Source organism: Cervus canadensis, chromosome 32 (genome assembly GCF_019320065.1).
Source record: "Cervus canadensis isolate Bull #8, Minnesota chromosome 32, ASM1932006v1, whole genome shotgun sequence".
NCBI lineage: Eukaryota > Metazoa > Chordata > Mammalia > Artiodactyla > Cervidae > Cervus > Cervus canadensis.
In genome coordinates, this window is record NC_057417.1 from 22,816,012 (window position 1) to 22,831,818 (window position 15,807).

Sequence of the window (15,807 nt, forward strand, 5' to 3'; positions counted from 1 at the left end):
GCAGGGACACCCTGCCTCCGAAAAGTCTGAGAGGAGTTTGTGCCTCCCTGCTTCCTGCTGTCCACAGTGCTCATGGTCCCCATGTCTCAGATTTCACCAGGCATCAGGGTCACCTGATGATCACGGATGATCACTGGCCCAACGCTCATGCGTGCATGCTAAGTCACTTCAGTCGTGTCAGACTCTTTGAGACCCTATGGACTGTAGCCTGCCAGGCTCCTTGGTCCATGAGATTCTCCAGGCAAGAATTCTGGAGTGGGTTGCCATTTCTTACTCCAGGGGATCTTCCCGACCCAAGGATAGAACCAAGTCTCTTATGTCTCCTGCATTGGCAGACGGGTTATTTTACCACTAGCACCACCTGGGAAGAACCCACTCCCAGAGTCGCCCATTCAGTAGATCTGTGGGATGCAGGGGTAGCCTGAGAATCTGCATTTGAATAAGCTCCTGATGATGCCATGCTGCTCACCCAGGAACCCTGTTCTCGAGACACTGACATGTGTATCTGCCATAACGCCGTAAGTCGCTTAGAGTCATTTCAACCACCAGCCACCCTAGGAACAATCCTAGGGAAGGTAAGTGGCTTCCAGCCCCGCAGGAGTCTGCGGCGAAGCACTGGAACCTGGTTCTGTCTGTACCAGCTGCCTCAGACATGGGAGGCAGGCGCTCTGCAAAAAACGGGCACGGCCGGCCTGAATGAGACTTTTGGTGAGACTCACTCTAAAAGGTTGCCCATTTTCTTGCTCTGAGAAGCCTGTACCTCACTCTGAACATCACATCTGTCATGATTTTTGTTCTAGAAGTTTTGCCGCCTCCTACCGCCTACCAGGACACAGGATGCCCAGTGTCCGCCCAGAGCTGACCTGGAGATGCTTTGTTGGAAGTGACCAGTCTTCATGCTGGGGGCTGGTCCCTGGGCTTGTTGAGGAAGAGGTGCCGGGTCCCCAATCCCTTCTCACGGTGTCATTTCTCTCTCTCCCCCCCCCCCCCCCCCCGCCCGGCCTCCACGCCTCCTGGCCCGATGCTCCCTTCTCTCCTCTCCTCCCCACAGTGCATTCCCAGAAGCAGAACAGACAGACCTGTGTCCGGAAGAGCCTCATCTGCGCCTTCGCCATGGCCTTCATCATAAGCGTCATGCTGATCGCGGCCAACCAGATCCTCCGGAGCGGCATGGAGTAGCCGCCTCCCCAGCAGCTGCGCTCCCGGCTCCGCGCATGTGCTTGCCCCGCGGGCAGACTCGTCCTCCACACAAGCGGATGCGGACGGTGCAGACGCGGCACCATCCGGCGCAGAACCCAAGGTTGCAGTGCAACCCCGTGTCGTGGCAAACCCACTCCATCCCCTTGGCAGGTACACAAAAGGGCTGTCTTCAATGCTTTAATGGTCTTGTTTCCAAATGCAATAAATAGCCAGGAGTTCCGGACGACCGCTTCAAACGCCGGTAGGACCTCGTAAAGAGAAACTTAACGTTCCTCTCGGAATTCCCATGGCCATCCAGGTTGGCGGTGTGAGGGAGCAAGAGAGAGGCTGACCACGCAGTCACCACGGCGCCCCCTTCGTTCTCCCCAGGGATCAACTGGAGACTTCCCCCGACCTCCACCCCCACCCCAGGGCGACCCTCAAGTCCCAAGAGGCTGGCTTCGGGGTTGCTGCAGAAGTGGACGTTCCCATCCCACCCTGGCTTCCTTCCTCCACCCAGTGGAGCCCCCTCCCCGCCCAGACGTGAGGGGAAAGCCATTGAAGGGGGTGCATCGCCCCGGTGGTCTGCAGGGTGCACCCCCTCCGCTTCCGGTCTACTGCCTTTTCTACGGGACTCTTGTTGGCAGAGTTGGGGAGCTCTCGGTTTCCGTCGGCACTTGGCTTTCTGTTCCTAGAGCACATCGCGCACCAGCATTTTGGAATCTGCAGAGAGCCTTTCTCCCAGCTTTGCCGCCTGTGCTGCCATTTAGACAACAGAGAAGCATAGCCGTGGGCATCTCTATAACCTAGACACACAGACAGACGTATCTATCGGGCTTCTTCAGGTGTGACATCCATCCATCGTCCCTCATCGCTTTACTGCTGATAGAAGCCTGTCCTCCGACGCACATCCCTGCCTCTTGGGGTGGGTCGTCTGGGGACGGGGAGGGGCCGCGGCTGGTGGTGAAAGAGGTGTTTGTTGCAAGTCACGCCCCAGCTGTCCAGAGTGATGGAGTCTGAACACATCACCATGTGTAAGAGACCTCTGTAAGTCAAGGTCCTTGTGCCTCTCACCTTTCTCTCATCTTCAGATTTGCTTTGTTAGTCTGTCTTTCCCAGAAAGAGAGAGAAACACCATCCCAACGGGAAAGATGGAAGGATCCAACCATTGTATTTTATGTAACGTGGTCCTGCAGCTGGATTCTGCAACTGACTCATTTTCACGAGAAAACAAAAAGATGCTAATAAGCTCAGCCGACTCCACAAGTAAAACACTTCTGTTGGGGAAGGGAAGTGAAGCCAACCCCATCTCAAGTCTCTGATTTCCGGACTTTTCCTAGTTGCCATATCCACCGCCGTCACTCACCCAAGCTCGAGTAGTCTGATTAGCCAGTAATCTTTCGTAGTAGTACTTTCCTTTGTACGTTTCCAAGCTCAGGTCTTGATTTCTGTGGTGGGACTGTCTTGCTCCTCTTTCTTTCCATTGCATCCTAGAGCTACAAGATTATCCTCCTTCCCTTTTCCCTTTTCATTCAGTATGGAAGTGCCAGACTCCTCTTTTGCTGCACCAAGTGGTTTTGGGGTTGCGGTGTGTGTTTTGGAATCCCTCCTCAAGCCTCCCGTCCCTTTCTGCCCTCTTCCTCTCGTCTTCTCAGATTTGGAGCGTCCAAGCTGTCAGCTTGGGGTCTTCTTCCAAATTACCCCTGCAAGCACTTTGGACAACAGCCCGGGAGCAGCTCTCAAAATTTCCCCACTGCAAATATCCACAATGAGCACAAGTAGAAATAGGGTTTGAGCCATAGCATGGAGGGAGGAACAGGAGTCAGCTCCCTGGAGCCTGGGAGGTTGTGAGTGAGTCCCTCTGTGAAAATGCCTGGGGTCCCCCACATCCAGGCCAAGTAAGGCAGTGACCTGCCCATCCCTCTTGCTCGCCCAGCCCTGCCAGACACTGTGTGTCTGTCTGCCTGCCTCTCCTCTCCCCTCTTGCCTGACTCACCTCCATCCCTCAGGACCAGACTTCAGAACAAGAACAGGTGCAAATGCAGAATATGAATGTGCTGGACAAGTTCATCATTAGTTTCCACCCTAAGCAGTTTGCTCCTTCTCTCTCTCTTTTAACTGGACTTAAGTAAAAGGGACTCTATGAATGACTCAGCCATGTCCTCCTGGGGAAAGGGGTATGAGAGACACCAGATAGACTGGATCAAGACCCCAGGGATGATTCTTAAAGGACCCTGCCCTATGAGAGGGCAGTGCTGCAGGTGATGCTGGACTTCAGGGCGAAAAAAAAGAGTACTTCTGTAAAGTACAAGTTCTTCTGCCTCCTCCTGGGGGGAAGGGACCTTTAAGGATATGAGGGTTAAACCTTAGAGAAATTAGAAGAGAAATTAGCCACTGTGTAAGCAAGGAAATCTAGAAAGACACCGACAGCCTGTTTCCCAACAAGTCCTCAGCATCCTCTTCCTAAAGAGGATCCTTTTCATCTCTCCTAGTGACCAGGAAGTAAGTTCATCCTACCCAGGAGAAAGTCTAGGAGAAGGTGTCCTAGAGAGGATGACTTCTAACGACGTTGCTAAGGAGAGAGGACAAGAAAGAAGCCGTAGACTTCTCTTTGATGGGCTTGAAGTTAACCTCCTACCGTGGTAACCTCACACACCGGGCCAGGACCTGAGTGTGTGGGAACAGCCCAGAGGCAGTGGCAACCGCAGGCTCTGGGTGCTAAGAGCTTGCCCCCTGGCAGCTTTGCCTGGATGGTCTGTCAATGGTACTGAGTGTAAGCTGTTGGCTTCCCACTGTCCCACTCCAAGTCCTGTCCACACCCTTGCTACTCCGAGCCAGTCAACACCTTCCACACTGTGGGAGTTCCTGGGTGCCTGAACGAAGACTCTAGGAGTCCCGGGCCTCCAGTGTGCCATGTGGCCCCTGATGGAGGGGACCTCTGCAGAAAGTGAGAGGGAGTAACCCAACTCTCACACCGTCCTCCCAGTGAGCAGACTTAGGAGTCTCCTGTGGGGTGGCTGAGTGACTGGCAAACCAAGCTTGGCTCACTCTTGCCCTCTACACCACCTCTTCCAACCACACGAGTGATGATTCGGGAGTCATTTGCTTGAGAGACAAGGGGTGCAGACCCTGATCCCCCAAGAAGCTGTCTCCCATCACTCCCAGAGCCCCCAGACAGGACCCAGCCCGGGAACTATTAACCGTGGCTTCCAGCATGTGCGTGGGTCCCACATGACCACCAATCTGTTAAAAAAAAAAAAAAGGCGTTGTCATGACAACCCTTGCATTCCACCCTGAGTGTGCCAAGGCACACAAAAATAGGGAACATTTCCTTAAAGAACAAACACTTGGGCTCAGCCTGCTTGCATCCTGACTCCCTGAATCCATAGCCCGCTGGTGGGAGAAATTAGCCTGAAAGAAGCTCTGTCTTTTTCTCTTCTGTTTGGACCTGTCCTTCTATTTGCTCAGGAGAACAGGAGCCAGGTGGTACCTTCCCCACCTCTGAGAGCCCAGAGCAAAGACCCCCTGAATCTGGGCAAAAAGGCAGGAATGCCATCTGGAAAACAAAAATATTTTAAGCCCATCTTTAAAAGCATCTGTTTGCCTGTTGAGAAGCTTTCCCACAAGACAGAAACGTGAACTAAAGTGAACTGAGGTTTACATGTGGTCCTCGGCCAGTCCAGTGGTTTCAGAAGTTTCTAGGTGTTTGATTTGCCATGAACAAGATTTGTACAACATGTCTTCTGTCTTGAAACCTGCTTCCTGTCTCAGTTTGCACCTGACAAATGGTCTCCTGTCTGCCGTTAAGCCAAAAGAACCTAATGAAAGATCGCACGCTTATTTTGATAATCATGTCCCCATCCCAACCTCCCATCCACAGAATCACAAAGTGATGTATCGAAGAGCTGGGAGAGAGAAATTTATCCTTTATTCCAAACGCCTTCTCTCAGCTTAAGTCCAGACTCAGGTCATAAATCAAAGAGAGCTTTGCTCTTAACCAATAGCTAGCAGCCTCCCTGGGACAGTATGAGGGCATGACCAGAAACGCAGGGTGTGACCACCAGGCTCCTCGGCATGGCTGGCGTGGCCGTGTGTGGCTGCGCGCCTTGAAGCCCTGTTCTGCTGTGCTCTGTGCTCTATCCCCATGGAAGCTACTGAGTTCTGCTCCTCAAAGCATAGTGGGTTATTTTACTGCACTGACTATTTGTCCAAAAGTCTGCAGTGATCGTGTTATTCATTCTATTCCACTAAGATACACAGAAGGTCTGGAACCCGACTGCAAAAAGAAGGGACCCCGTTTTCTGTAATACCATGATGATACAGACGGACTTGGGCTTCTAAACTTGGGCAATATACTGGTTGTGTTGCCAGGAGGACTGTGGAGCCATCTTCCCTGGAGATCATTTATCTGAAATGAGCTCAGATTTCTCCTTGGCCTCTTCTGCAGTCATGCCAGGGCAAAGAGTTCATAACCTAAAGATCTGGTTCTAGCCATCCTCACCACCACCTCAACTCCCCCAGAAGGGGTAAAATATCCATCAGGAACAGAAAAGAAGCATTATTCCACAGCTAAGCTTTTCAATTTGAATTATTTAAAGCAATGGAAAAATAGAGCAGGGTTCAGGCTGCCTCTTATGGACACTGTCTCCATGACAATTTAAATGTCAGAACTATTCAGCTTCACTTCTTCCTTCCTTTGACTAAGTCACTCAGGGGACTGTCCTCCGTTATGTGGCCTTGTCATAGACACTTGGTTTGGAGGGGAAAGGTCAAGCATGCAAACCAGCAAGCACTTCTCTTAGTGTCCTATGCTTTGTGCTAAGTCCATGGGCATTGAAATAGCCATGGTTTCTAGTGAATATTGGTTTAGGACCCTCTTTATAAGGTCTCAAGAGACCAGATAACAATACTCAAAAAGCCTTGGAGGCAAAATTAATTTGATTCAGTTGACTTGAAATATAGTCACAAAGAATCAGGTTCTGCCAGTCCCCCAAAGACAGTCCTCTGAAGTTGGGAAAAACTTGCCAAGTAGCCTGCCTTCCCGCCCCTGCCTTGGGTAGCTTATCCATTGAGCACATCCCCACCCCACCCCCGCCACAACTCTGTGCCCCCATACTGGGCGTAGCTCTCATCTGCCTCTTTTCCTTGGGAAAGCTGGCTTGGCTTTCAAACTCATGCTTCTCGCATTGTTACGCATTATTGTCCAAGTGAAATGAAGGCAGAAGCTGGAATTTTCCAGGGAAGTAGAGCAGTAGGATAATTAGGAAGGAATATTCCAGGGAATGCAAAATTTAAGCATGATGTTTCTTCATCTCTGTACCTGGGAGAGAAAAAGTTTTTAAAAAGGTGGCCATGGCTAATCTCTGAACATTTTCCATGTACATCTGGTCTACCCTGGGAGCCTAGATGGGCTTGAGTGCCATAGGGCTGCTGCCTACCAACCTGATCCCAACCACATGCACTGGGAACTTCAAGAGGGGACTGGTAGCTCACCTTTCCTTGGGGGATGCTGATTTGCCAAACCCCAAAATGCCTTTTCCAGAGTGCTCTGTCTGGGCTCAGACCTGTTGAACTGAGGCTAGGAGAGAAGACATTAGCACTGGATATGTAAGCAACTCTGTCAGCCAGAAAGATCACAGGAGGCAGGGCCCCTAGGTGCCTCTGCCACCCACCCATCAGATAATTCTGAGCGATTTCCCCTCCCAGCCTCAGTCTTCTCATCTCTAAAACAAGAGGAAAGTTCAACCTGATGACTCAGAAGAGCCCTCCTCTTGTGACTATCTGAAACAAATGGAAGTGAATGCCCACACTTGATAGGGTCCCTATGTCCCCTATGAATTGTATTAACTTTTTTAAAAAATACAAATCCCCAGAGGCCGTTGTAATAAAGCATCTCTCCTGGTGTCCTTCGTCTGTAGATGAAACAATGCAAATAGGCCTCTGTCAAGTGTGTCTTGTAGGCAGGAGGTTTTGTTTGTTCCCTGAGGACTTGCTGATTCAAGGGAACATCCAAGAAGGGCTTTGTGTCCTGTCTGAGCCAGTGTCAAAATGAAAAGCATGGGGTCACCGTACCACAGGTCATGTGGATCAGAATTCCTGACTAAGGAGGGTAAAACAAGGCCAGATTCCGGGAAAAGATGCAGTTTCCCCATCTGAAAAAGCCTGACTGGAAGTTACTAAATATAAAGAGCACAACTTCTGATCATTTCTCTCTTTGCTCATTTTTCTGACCCTTGGAACCGCAGATCCCGTACGTGTGATAGTGGCTTGTAATTATTTGTACCACTGCAGAAGGGAGAGAGTCACGATCTCTGGGGATTGTTAGGAATTCGATTAACCGTCTGGGGAGACAGGCACCGGCAGCGGTCCTTAGATGGCTGATGTGATGCTGAGCACAGGTGCCTGCGTTAGAAGCGATCCACCCATGATGAAGGATAAAGGGCAGAGAGAGGGCGGCCGCAGGGTCCACACAAGTCTCCGGCCCTTCTGCCCATGACAACCTAAAGTCCTATGTCTCTCTCCTGTTTTTTTTTTTTTTTTTCTTTTCCTGAAGTAAATGGAGGTCCCAGTCATTGTTTTTCTAGTGAGCCCCAACTGCTCTTTCCTGCAAAGTCCTAGATTGGCCAGGGAAGGGTCCTCTCAGCTCCTGGTGGAACTTGACACAAGTCACCGTCAGCTATCTCCAAGGAAAATCAAAGAATGCTCTTTCTAATCTGGAAGTCAGGCTTCAGGGGTCTTTGAATGACTTCTTAGTGGGGTTTGATTTTCTTCCCCAATTGTAAATCTAGGAAAGAGCTATTTGTCCAAGGACTCACCAAAGACAATGCCTTTGGGGGAAAATCAGCCCCAAAATCTGGCTGGGGAATGAGTTGGCAAGCTATCATCTGCTGGGGGTGGGGGTTGTTGTGATCCTAGGAGTCCTTAGAATTGAGACATGAGTTTTTTTTTCCAAAGCACAGTGGTAAATGGCGGGATGCAAATCGGAGCACAGATGAGGATTATTACAAGCAGAATGACCAGAGCTTCGCAGATCTCCTATCCAGAATGGGCCACTAAGACTGCAATCCTGGGTCACAATCTTCCCATTTACCTCATTCATATTCCATCTCTTTTATTTTTCCATTCAGTATTCATTGGTGATTTCTGCTATTAAATAATGAGAGAGTCAGCAGATTAGTCAGAAGAAAATCTTTATATAAAATGTAAATATTAATATAAATTAACTTGGCATGCAACTTACTGATCTCATGAAGTACATATTATTATTATGTTATCTTAGTGTATAAAGGAAACCTGACTGCCATATTTACCAGATGATTTCTCTAACCAAACTTGTCTGTAAATATATAATCTGTATAAAAAAGAGTCTAATTTACCATTATTTATGCAATAGAAAAAAATAAAAGTTTTTTTTTCTTTTGATGAGAGATTCAGCTTGTTATCTGGGACTGTGATTTGCAAAAGCGTCGTGAAATTCATTTCCATGACCCTGAAGGGCAACCAGATATGTCTGATGACCTGCCAGCAACATCACCCCCTTCCAAGAAGCAAGAAGCCTTCGAGAAAGCTGCCGGGGATCTGGTCTTTGGTGGGGCTTCCGAGGGGAAATGATTGACAGCAGGGGCAGGAAGCCGGCTAGGGAGCATATGGTGAGAAATAGGAACCAGCTTCCGGCTGGGGAGCAGACAGTCTCATTAAAAAACCTTTGCAGACACCCAAGCTAATGGTGTCAGCCTCTGGGATTCCATTTGCCAAACCCTTCCCAATATTAGTATTCAGGCACTGCTTAACTTTTGCTTAAACATTTGGAATTTTTAATGTTAGTTAAGCTTCTTGGGCATAGGAAAAAGAAACCACACATTCCCTTATAATATATATAAGGAAATGTGCTGTGCTATACTTAGTCCGTCAGTCATGTCCGACTCTTTGCAACCTCAAGGACTATAGCCCCCCAGGCTCTTCTGTCCATGGGATTTTCCAGGCAAGAATACTGGAGTGGGTTGCCATTTCCTACTCCAGGAGATCTTCCTAAATGTCTTAAGTAAAAAATCTTGAGTTTCCTGTGGGTAGAATCTCCCAGTGTCTCAGGGTCCTCTGTTCTGAGTACTGCAACTTATATACCTTCTCAGGGGAAACTTAACAAGGTAAAATCACTAAGCTTTGCTTTTTGTTTAAAAATTCTAAATATAGAACGTTCTACAAAAAGCACATGTTCTTTTTCCCCCTCCCCTTCTGTTAAAGGGGGCCTCTGGCAAATTCCACTGAGATAATAACTTGGGTTTTATAGTCTCTGATCTGGGTTTTAAGAATTATTTTTTATTATAAGGGAATAGTTAGTGATGAATATTCATTCTCCTGGGTACCTAACCCAGCAGGGGGTGTCCTACAGGACAAAAGACCCACCAGAGGGCTGAGAACAGAACGCCAGTCTGACCCATGACCATGGAGATCATGAAGCCTGAAGGCTCAGAGATAATATCCAGGGCAAAACAAAGCTATCCCTTAGAAGATAAAGTATCTTTGAATTTATTGGGACTTTTCCATACTTCTGGTGATAAGTGAATGCCTTTGTCTTTTTCTTTTTTTAAGGTAAATGAATTTCAAAGGCCTTTCTTTCAAACGAAGGTATGTCTGCGGCCCTGTGCACAATTAGAAAGCCGTGCTGGGGACTTTGCTGGTGGTTCAGTAGTTGGGACTTCATCTTCCAATGCAGGGGGAGCAGGTTCAATCCACAGTCAGGGAGCTAGGATCCTGCATGCCTTGTGGCCAAAAAATCCCAAAATCTAAAAAAGCAGGAACAATGTTGTAACAAATTCAATAAAGACTTTAAAAATGGTCCATGTCAGAAGTCTTTAAAAAAAAAAAAACTAGAAAGCCGTGCCCACTGCTTCTCCTGCCAGTTCTGGAAGGTCTACCTGTAGCAGGTTGCCTGGCCTTGAACGACAAAGGATGAGTGACCACCCTGATGGAGGACCCAAGGCCATGTTTCCAGGTTAATCTCACCCTCCCTGGTTTTACTTCAACCCAGTACACATGTGCTTCACTCGCTGGCAATGGTCCAAGAGAGGACGCGGCTGTTCAACAGCCCACTGGCTAATCGTCCCCAGGTCCTGGGGCATCCGTCATATGTGGGGCCATGCTCCAGCCCCCCGAACACAGGCCAGCATGTAGCCACAAGACTCTTTTGACTTGGGACATCTCCAGCCCTGTAGCAGCGCTCAGAGGCAGCAAGGCCCCACTCTCACTTCTGAATTTCCTAGAATGAGGAAGTAAAGGTACCACTGATGCTACAGGGCTGTGCCAAGGTGACAGGCTGGTAGACACTTTGGGGCTTGGCTCACTCTGGCTCTCATAACCTTTGTCCCCATTTTTTTTTTTCTATGCTGTCAAGATAATTTGAAGTTAACTGAGCTTTAAACATGGCAGCAGTTCCCAGCCCTGGTTGCACATGGGAATTGCCTGGGGAACTTTAAAAAAAATCCTAAGTCTTGGCACCAGCCCCAGATACCACGATTCCATCGCTCTGGGATGCAGCCTGCGCTCAGGGATGCTCGCTCTCCAGGTGATGGTCATCAGGGTGAAGCACCAGGGCAGTAGGTCCCTACTCTTTCTGATTTGGGTCATTTCCAGAGAAACAGAGAGAGACAGGTCAGTCCTCTTAGCACTGTGCTATGCTCAGTCGCTCAGTCATGTCCAACTCTCTTCGACCCCATGGACTGTAGCCTGCCAGGCTCCTCTGTGCATGGGATTTCCCAAGCAAATAGGGGCAGGTTGCCATTTTCTCCTCCAGGGGATCTTCCCGACCCAGGGATGGAACCCGCCTTTCTTGTGTCTCCTGCACTGGGAGGCAGATTCTGTGCTCCTAGTGCCACCTGTCGGCACAACGGCCTTCAAGCTGTGGTCCCTCAGCTAGAACCTGGAAACTTGTTAGAAAGGCAAATCCTCAGGCTACATGAAACATTTCCTGCCCTAGTGGGGCAGGAGGCTTCCCTGATATCTCAGGTGGTAAAGAATCCGCCTACAGTGCAGAAGACACTGGTTCTGTTCCTGGATCGGGAAGAGCCGCTGGAGAAGGGATAGGCTATCCACTCCAGTATTCTTGGGTTTCCCTTGCGGCTCAGCTGGTAAAGAATCTACCTGCAATGCGGGAGACCTGGCTTCCATCCCTGGGTCAGGAAGATCCTCTTGAGAAGGGAACAGCTACCCACTCCAGTATTCTGGCCTGGAGAATACAGTCCATGGGTTCTCAAAGAGTTGGACATGACTGAGTGACTTTCACTTTCACTTTTTTGCCAGTGAACAAGGATGTCACAATCATCAGCAATTGTGACCCTCCAGTAGGAGCCGGTGAGCTCTGAGACACTTGGGAAGGAAAAAACACCTGCCATCAACAGCCATCAGACTGCAGCCACTCCCTACCATGAGCCCTAAGGGAACTCAGGATACTGGCCCCAGACAGCTGAGGTGCATATCAAAGGAAAGATTTCAGTAAGCCCAAACTCTTGCATCTTCCCATATATATATAAAAGCCCTAAATTCCTTAATTTGGACTACCTGAGTTTCTTTAATTAACAATCATCTTTTGATATTCAGACAATCTGCCCTTTGTCACAAAAATTCTATATAACCTGGCTCCTCCCCTAGTCCCCTCCAAGCAGTTCTCTCAGGGTTACTTGAGATGCTGCCTCCCATGCTTAAAGTCCTAAAAATTCCCACTGAGTAAAACATGACTATGGCATCCCTGGTTGCTCAGTTGTAAAGAATCTGCCAGCCAGTGCAGGAGACAAGAGTTCGATCCTTGGGTTGGGAAGAAAGTGGTGACCGACTCCAGTGTGGGTTGCCTGGGGACTCCTATGGACAGAGGGGCCTGGTGAGCTACAGTCCATGGGGCTGCAATAGAGTCGGGCATGACTTAGTGACTAAACAACAACAACTCAATTTTAGGTTGTGAATATTTTTTTAGGTCTACACACCCCAGACTATGGAATCTGAGATTCAGGGGGTGAAACAGACAACAAGCCCTGCAGGTAATTTGGAGGGTGATGCTCCCTCAACAGTGTCACCTCCTTCTTAGTGACACTGTTTTTCACAATGATGGACGGCAGAATCAATATATAATTATGATTATGATCAGAGTCACTGGGTGCTTTATAGATGTAGAAATGCCGGGGCCTCTCACTGCACATCTATGGGATCAGAACCTCAGGAGAAAGGGTTGTGGGTCGGGGTCATTCAGCAACCCTCCGCATATATTTGGAAGGGAGGTTTGAGCTTGAGTCAGCTCAGCAACTAGACACAGAAAGCCAAGATCAGGAGCCAGTTCAGTCACTCAGTCGTGTCCGACTCTTTACGACCCCACAGGCTGCGGCATGCCAGGCTTTCCTGTCCTTCCCAGTCTCCCGGAATTTGCTGAAACTCATGTCCATTGAATCGGTGATGCTGTCCAAACACCTCATGTTCTTCGGTGCCCCGCAGGAATGCTCCCAGCACCTGGGTCTCAGGAGGAACTCTCCGGGCGTGGTCCCCAGGTCATCACCTGCAGTGTAGCCCGCATCCCCTCAGGACAGAGCTGAGACCCATGTGGACTGCAGAGACCTGTGCTCTCCCTTGGTTATAAACCGGAGGCTCTCAGTGACTTTCCGACGTCAAAGCCACGGCCGCCAGGCTTGTCGCTAGGAGGCCAGGGGGTGGGGGTGGAGCACGCAGGATGAGTGACGCCCTCCCACGTTCCCCTAAGGTTCACCGGGATGAGAGCAGGATAAAACTGAGCACAAAGAAGGAGTGAATTGTCTGGGGTGTGAATTACATCTCTCTAAAGCTGTGATAAAACGTGAGCACCCGTGCAGCTCTGAAAGAGGAAGAGAAGCCAGAGCTGGAAGGCTGGGGATGGCGCTGAGCCGCCTGTGGGTCTGGCAGCCTCGGGTCACCACCTGGGACAGCTGGCACGCGCTTCCCGATTGCCTCAGGCAGAGAGTCCTGCATCTCAGAAGCAATGCGGCCAGGCACGAGCACCCCATCCTTCAGCTTCAGCTCTCCCCGGCCCTGTCAGAAGGAAGAGGACCCGGCCTGAGCCTCGTGAGGGTCCAGGAACCACATGGGCTGCTTTTTCCTTGGTCTGTGTCACTCCAGGGCTAGCCCTCCATCCCTCCGCCAGCCATTTCCTGTAAGGATGACATGTCCACTCTGGAAAGAAAATGTGGGGGTTAGGAGGCCCTGGAGGTGTCTGCAGTGCCACCCAAAAGGAGGAAATGGGGTTGTGTGTACAGGGCAGGGACAGGCTCTGCGGAGACTCCAATTTATCTGGGACCCTGGAAGGACAATGACTTCAGTCATGTCACTAACATAAGGTTATTGAGCCGCAGGACAGTTGATTTTGCTCATCTTTGCGTTCCCAGCACCTGGCATTGCACTGATCACATAGTGGGTGCTCAATAAATCTTTGCTAAAGGAATAAACACAGCAGATTAGCTCACCGTGTTCAGATCCTCAGACTCCCCAGTGGGTCAGTGTTCCTGGGCCCTCTTTCTCTTAGCTGCGTTCCTTTATCTCCTGTCCTCTCATGCCCCTGGTTCCCCGCCTCTGTCAAAACCAGGTATGCCCTGTCTTTACAGGGCTTATTTGCTTTTAGGTCCTGCAGTCAATCCAGGAATTCTTTATCCTCTTTGAAGAACCAAGTTCAGGGAATTTCCTGGTGGTCCAGCGGTTAGGAATCCATGTTGCGATGCAGGGACACAGGTTCCATCCCTGGTAGAGGGATGAAGACCCCACATGCCTCAGGGCAGCTAAGCCTGGGTGCCACAACTGCTAAGCCTGCGCGTTCTGCAGCCTGTGCACCAAGCTAGAGAGAAGCCTGCAGGCTGCAACAAAACCACCAGGTGCAACGAAGATCCTGCGTGCCATGACTAAGACTCCATGCAACCAAACACATAAATAAATATTTTTTTAAAAAAAAAAAGAACCAAGTTCAGCCCCTTCAGTTTCTTCTTAAGGGCACTCTCAACTTCCCTCTGGCTGGAAGACAAGCCCATCACCTTTCCTGAAAGCCACAGCATCAGTCCCCTTGGTCTGGTTTGATGCTGGGATCTTCAGGTCTTCAAGCCTCAAACACACCACCCTCCCGGGCTGGGGTGAATGTGGTCCTGCCAACTGCTCTATTCAACTCTCTCTCATCTCTGGGGTCGGAATCACACCTGTCAACAGCCAGCCCCACTGTGGGGCACCAGCTTTCACTATCTGGCTGATGCTCCTTTAAGAGACTAGCAAATGTCTACCAGGTACTGATGGGATTCAAAGAGAAACATAAGCAAAGCACCGCAAGTTTCTAGTCTAGCAGAAAAGACAGACAAGTAATCCTGCAATCACAGCCCAGGGTCAGAAGTCCTGGGGGAAAATTCACTACAGAACATCATAGTGACACAAAGGTGGCAAAATGAGCTTTGCTCATTTTAAAACTTAAAAAAATCTAATGATGAAATATCTCAAACGCACAAAATAACAGACAATAGTACATTCATCACCCACATGTAACAGCCGTGAATGTTTTCACTGAGACATCTGTTTCTATTTTAAGAACTAAAACCTTAGAGATATGGCTAATTTTGTGGCCTGGTCCTATCATTTTTCCTCCCCCTTCTTCATTTGATGTGACCACCTTCCTGAAACTGATCATTCCTATCTGTATTTTTCTGTAGAGGGATTTTTGGAGGGGTAGGACAAAGGAACCTGGAATGTTGGGTTCATGAATCAAGGCAAATTGGAAGTGGTCAAACAGATGGCAAGAGTGACATCAACATTTTAGGAATCAGTGAACTAAAATGGACCAGAATGGGTGAATTTAACTCAGATGATCATTATATCTACTACTGTGGGCAAGAATCCCTTAAAAAAAATGGAGTAGCCATAATAGTCAACAAAAGAGTCTGAAATGCAGTACTTGGGTGCAATCTCAAAACCAACAGAATGATCTGTTTGTCTCCAAGGCAAACCATTCAATATCACAGTAATCCAAGTCTATGCCCCGACCAATAATGCTAAAGAAGTTGCACAGTTCTATGAAGACCTACAAGACCTTCTAGAACTAACACCCAAAAAAGGTGTCCTTTTCATTATAGGGGACTGGAATGCAAAAGTAGCAAGTCAAGAAATACCTGGAGTAATGGGCAAATTTGGCCTTGGAGTACAGAATGAAGCAGGGCAAAGGCTAATAGAGTTTTGTTAAGAAAACACAATGGTCATAGCAAACACCCTCTTCCAACAACACAAGAGAAGACTCTACACATGGACATCACCAGATGGTCAAGACCAAAATCAGACTGATTATATTCTTTGCAGCCAAAGATGGAGAAGCTCTATACAGTCAGCAAAAATAAGACCAGGAGCTGACTGTGGCTCCGATCATGAACTCCTTAGTGCCAAATTCAAACTTAAATTGAAGAAAGTAGGGAAAACCACTAGACCATTCAAGTAGGACCTAAATCAAATCCCTTATGACTATACAATGGAAGTGACAAATAGATTCAAGGGATTAGATCTGATAGACAGAGAGCCTGATGAACTATGGACGGAGGTTCATGACATTGTACAGGAGGCAGTGATCAAGACCATCCCCAAAAAAAAGAAATGCAAAAA

General features: G+C 48.8%; 1 protein-coding gene across 4 annotated transcripts in view; it reads left to right on the forward strand.

Annotated features, from left to right (window-relative positions):
* Positions 1–8,606, forward strand: part of CALN1 (calneuron 1) — a 490,771-nt gene extending 482,165 nt beyond the window's left edge. For all 4 annotated transcript variants that reach the window (XM_043456427.1, XM_043456428.1, XM_043456429.1 and 1 more), the window contains one exon: positions 1,052–8,606. In XM_043456427.1, the coding sequence (XP_043312362.1) occupies positions 1,052–1,179 (128 nt within the window). In that variant the 3' untranslated portion in view covers positions 1,180–8,606. The remainder of the gene's footprint in view (positions 1–1,051) is intronic.
* The last annotated feature ends 7,201 nt before the right edge of the window (positions 8,607–15,807 follow it).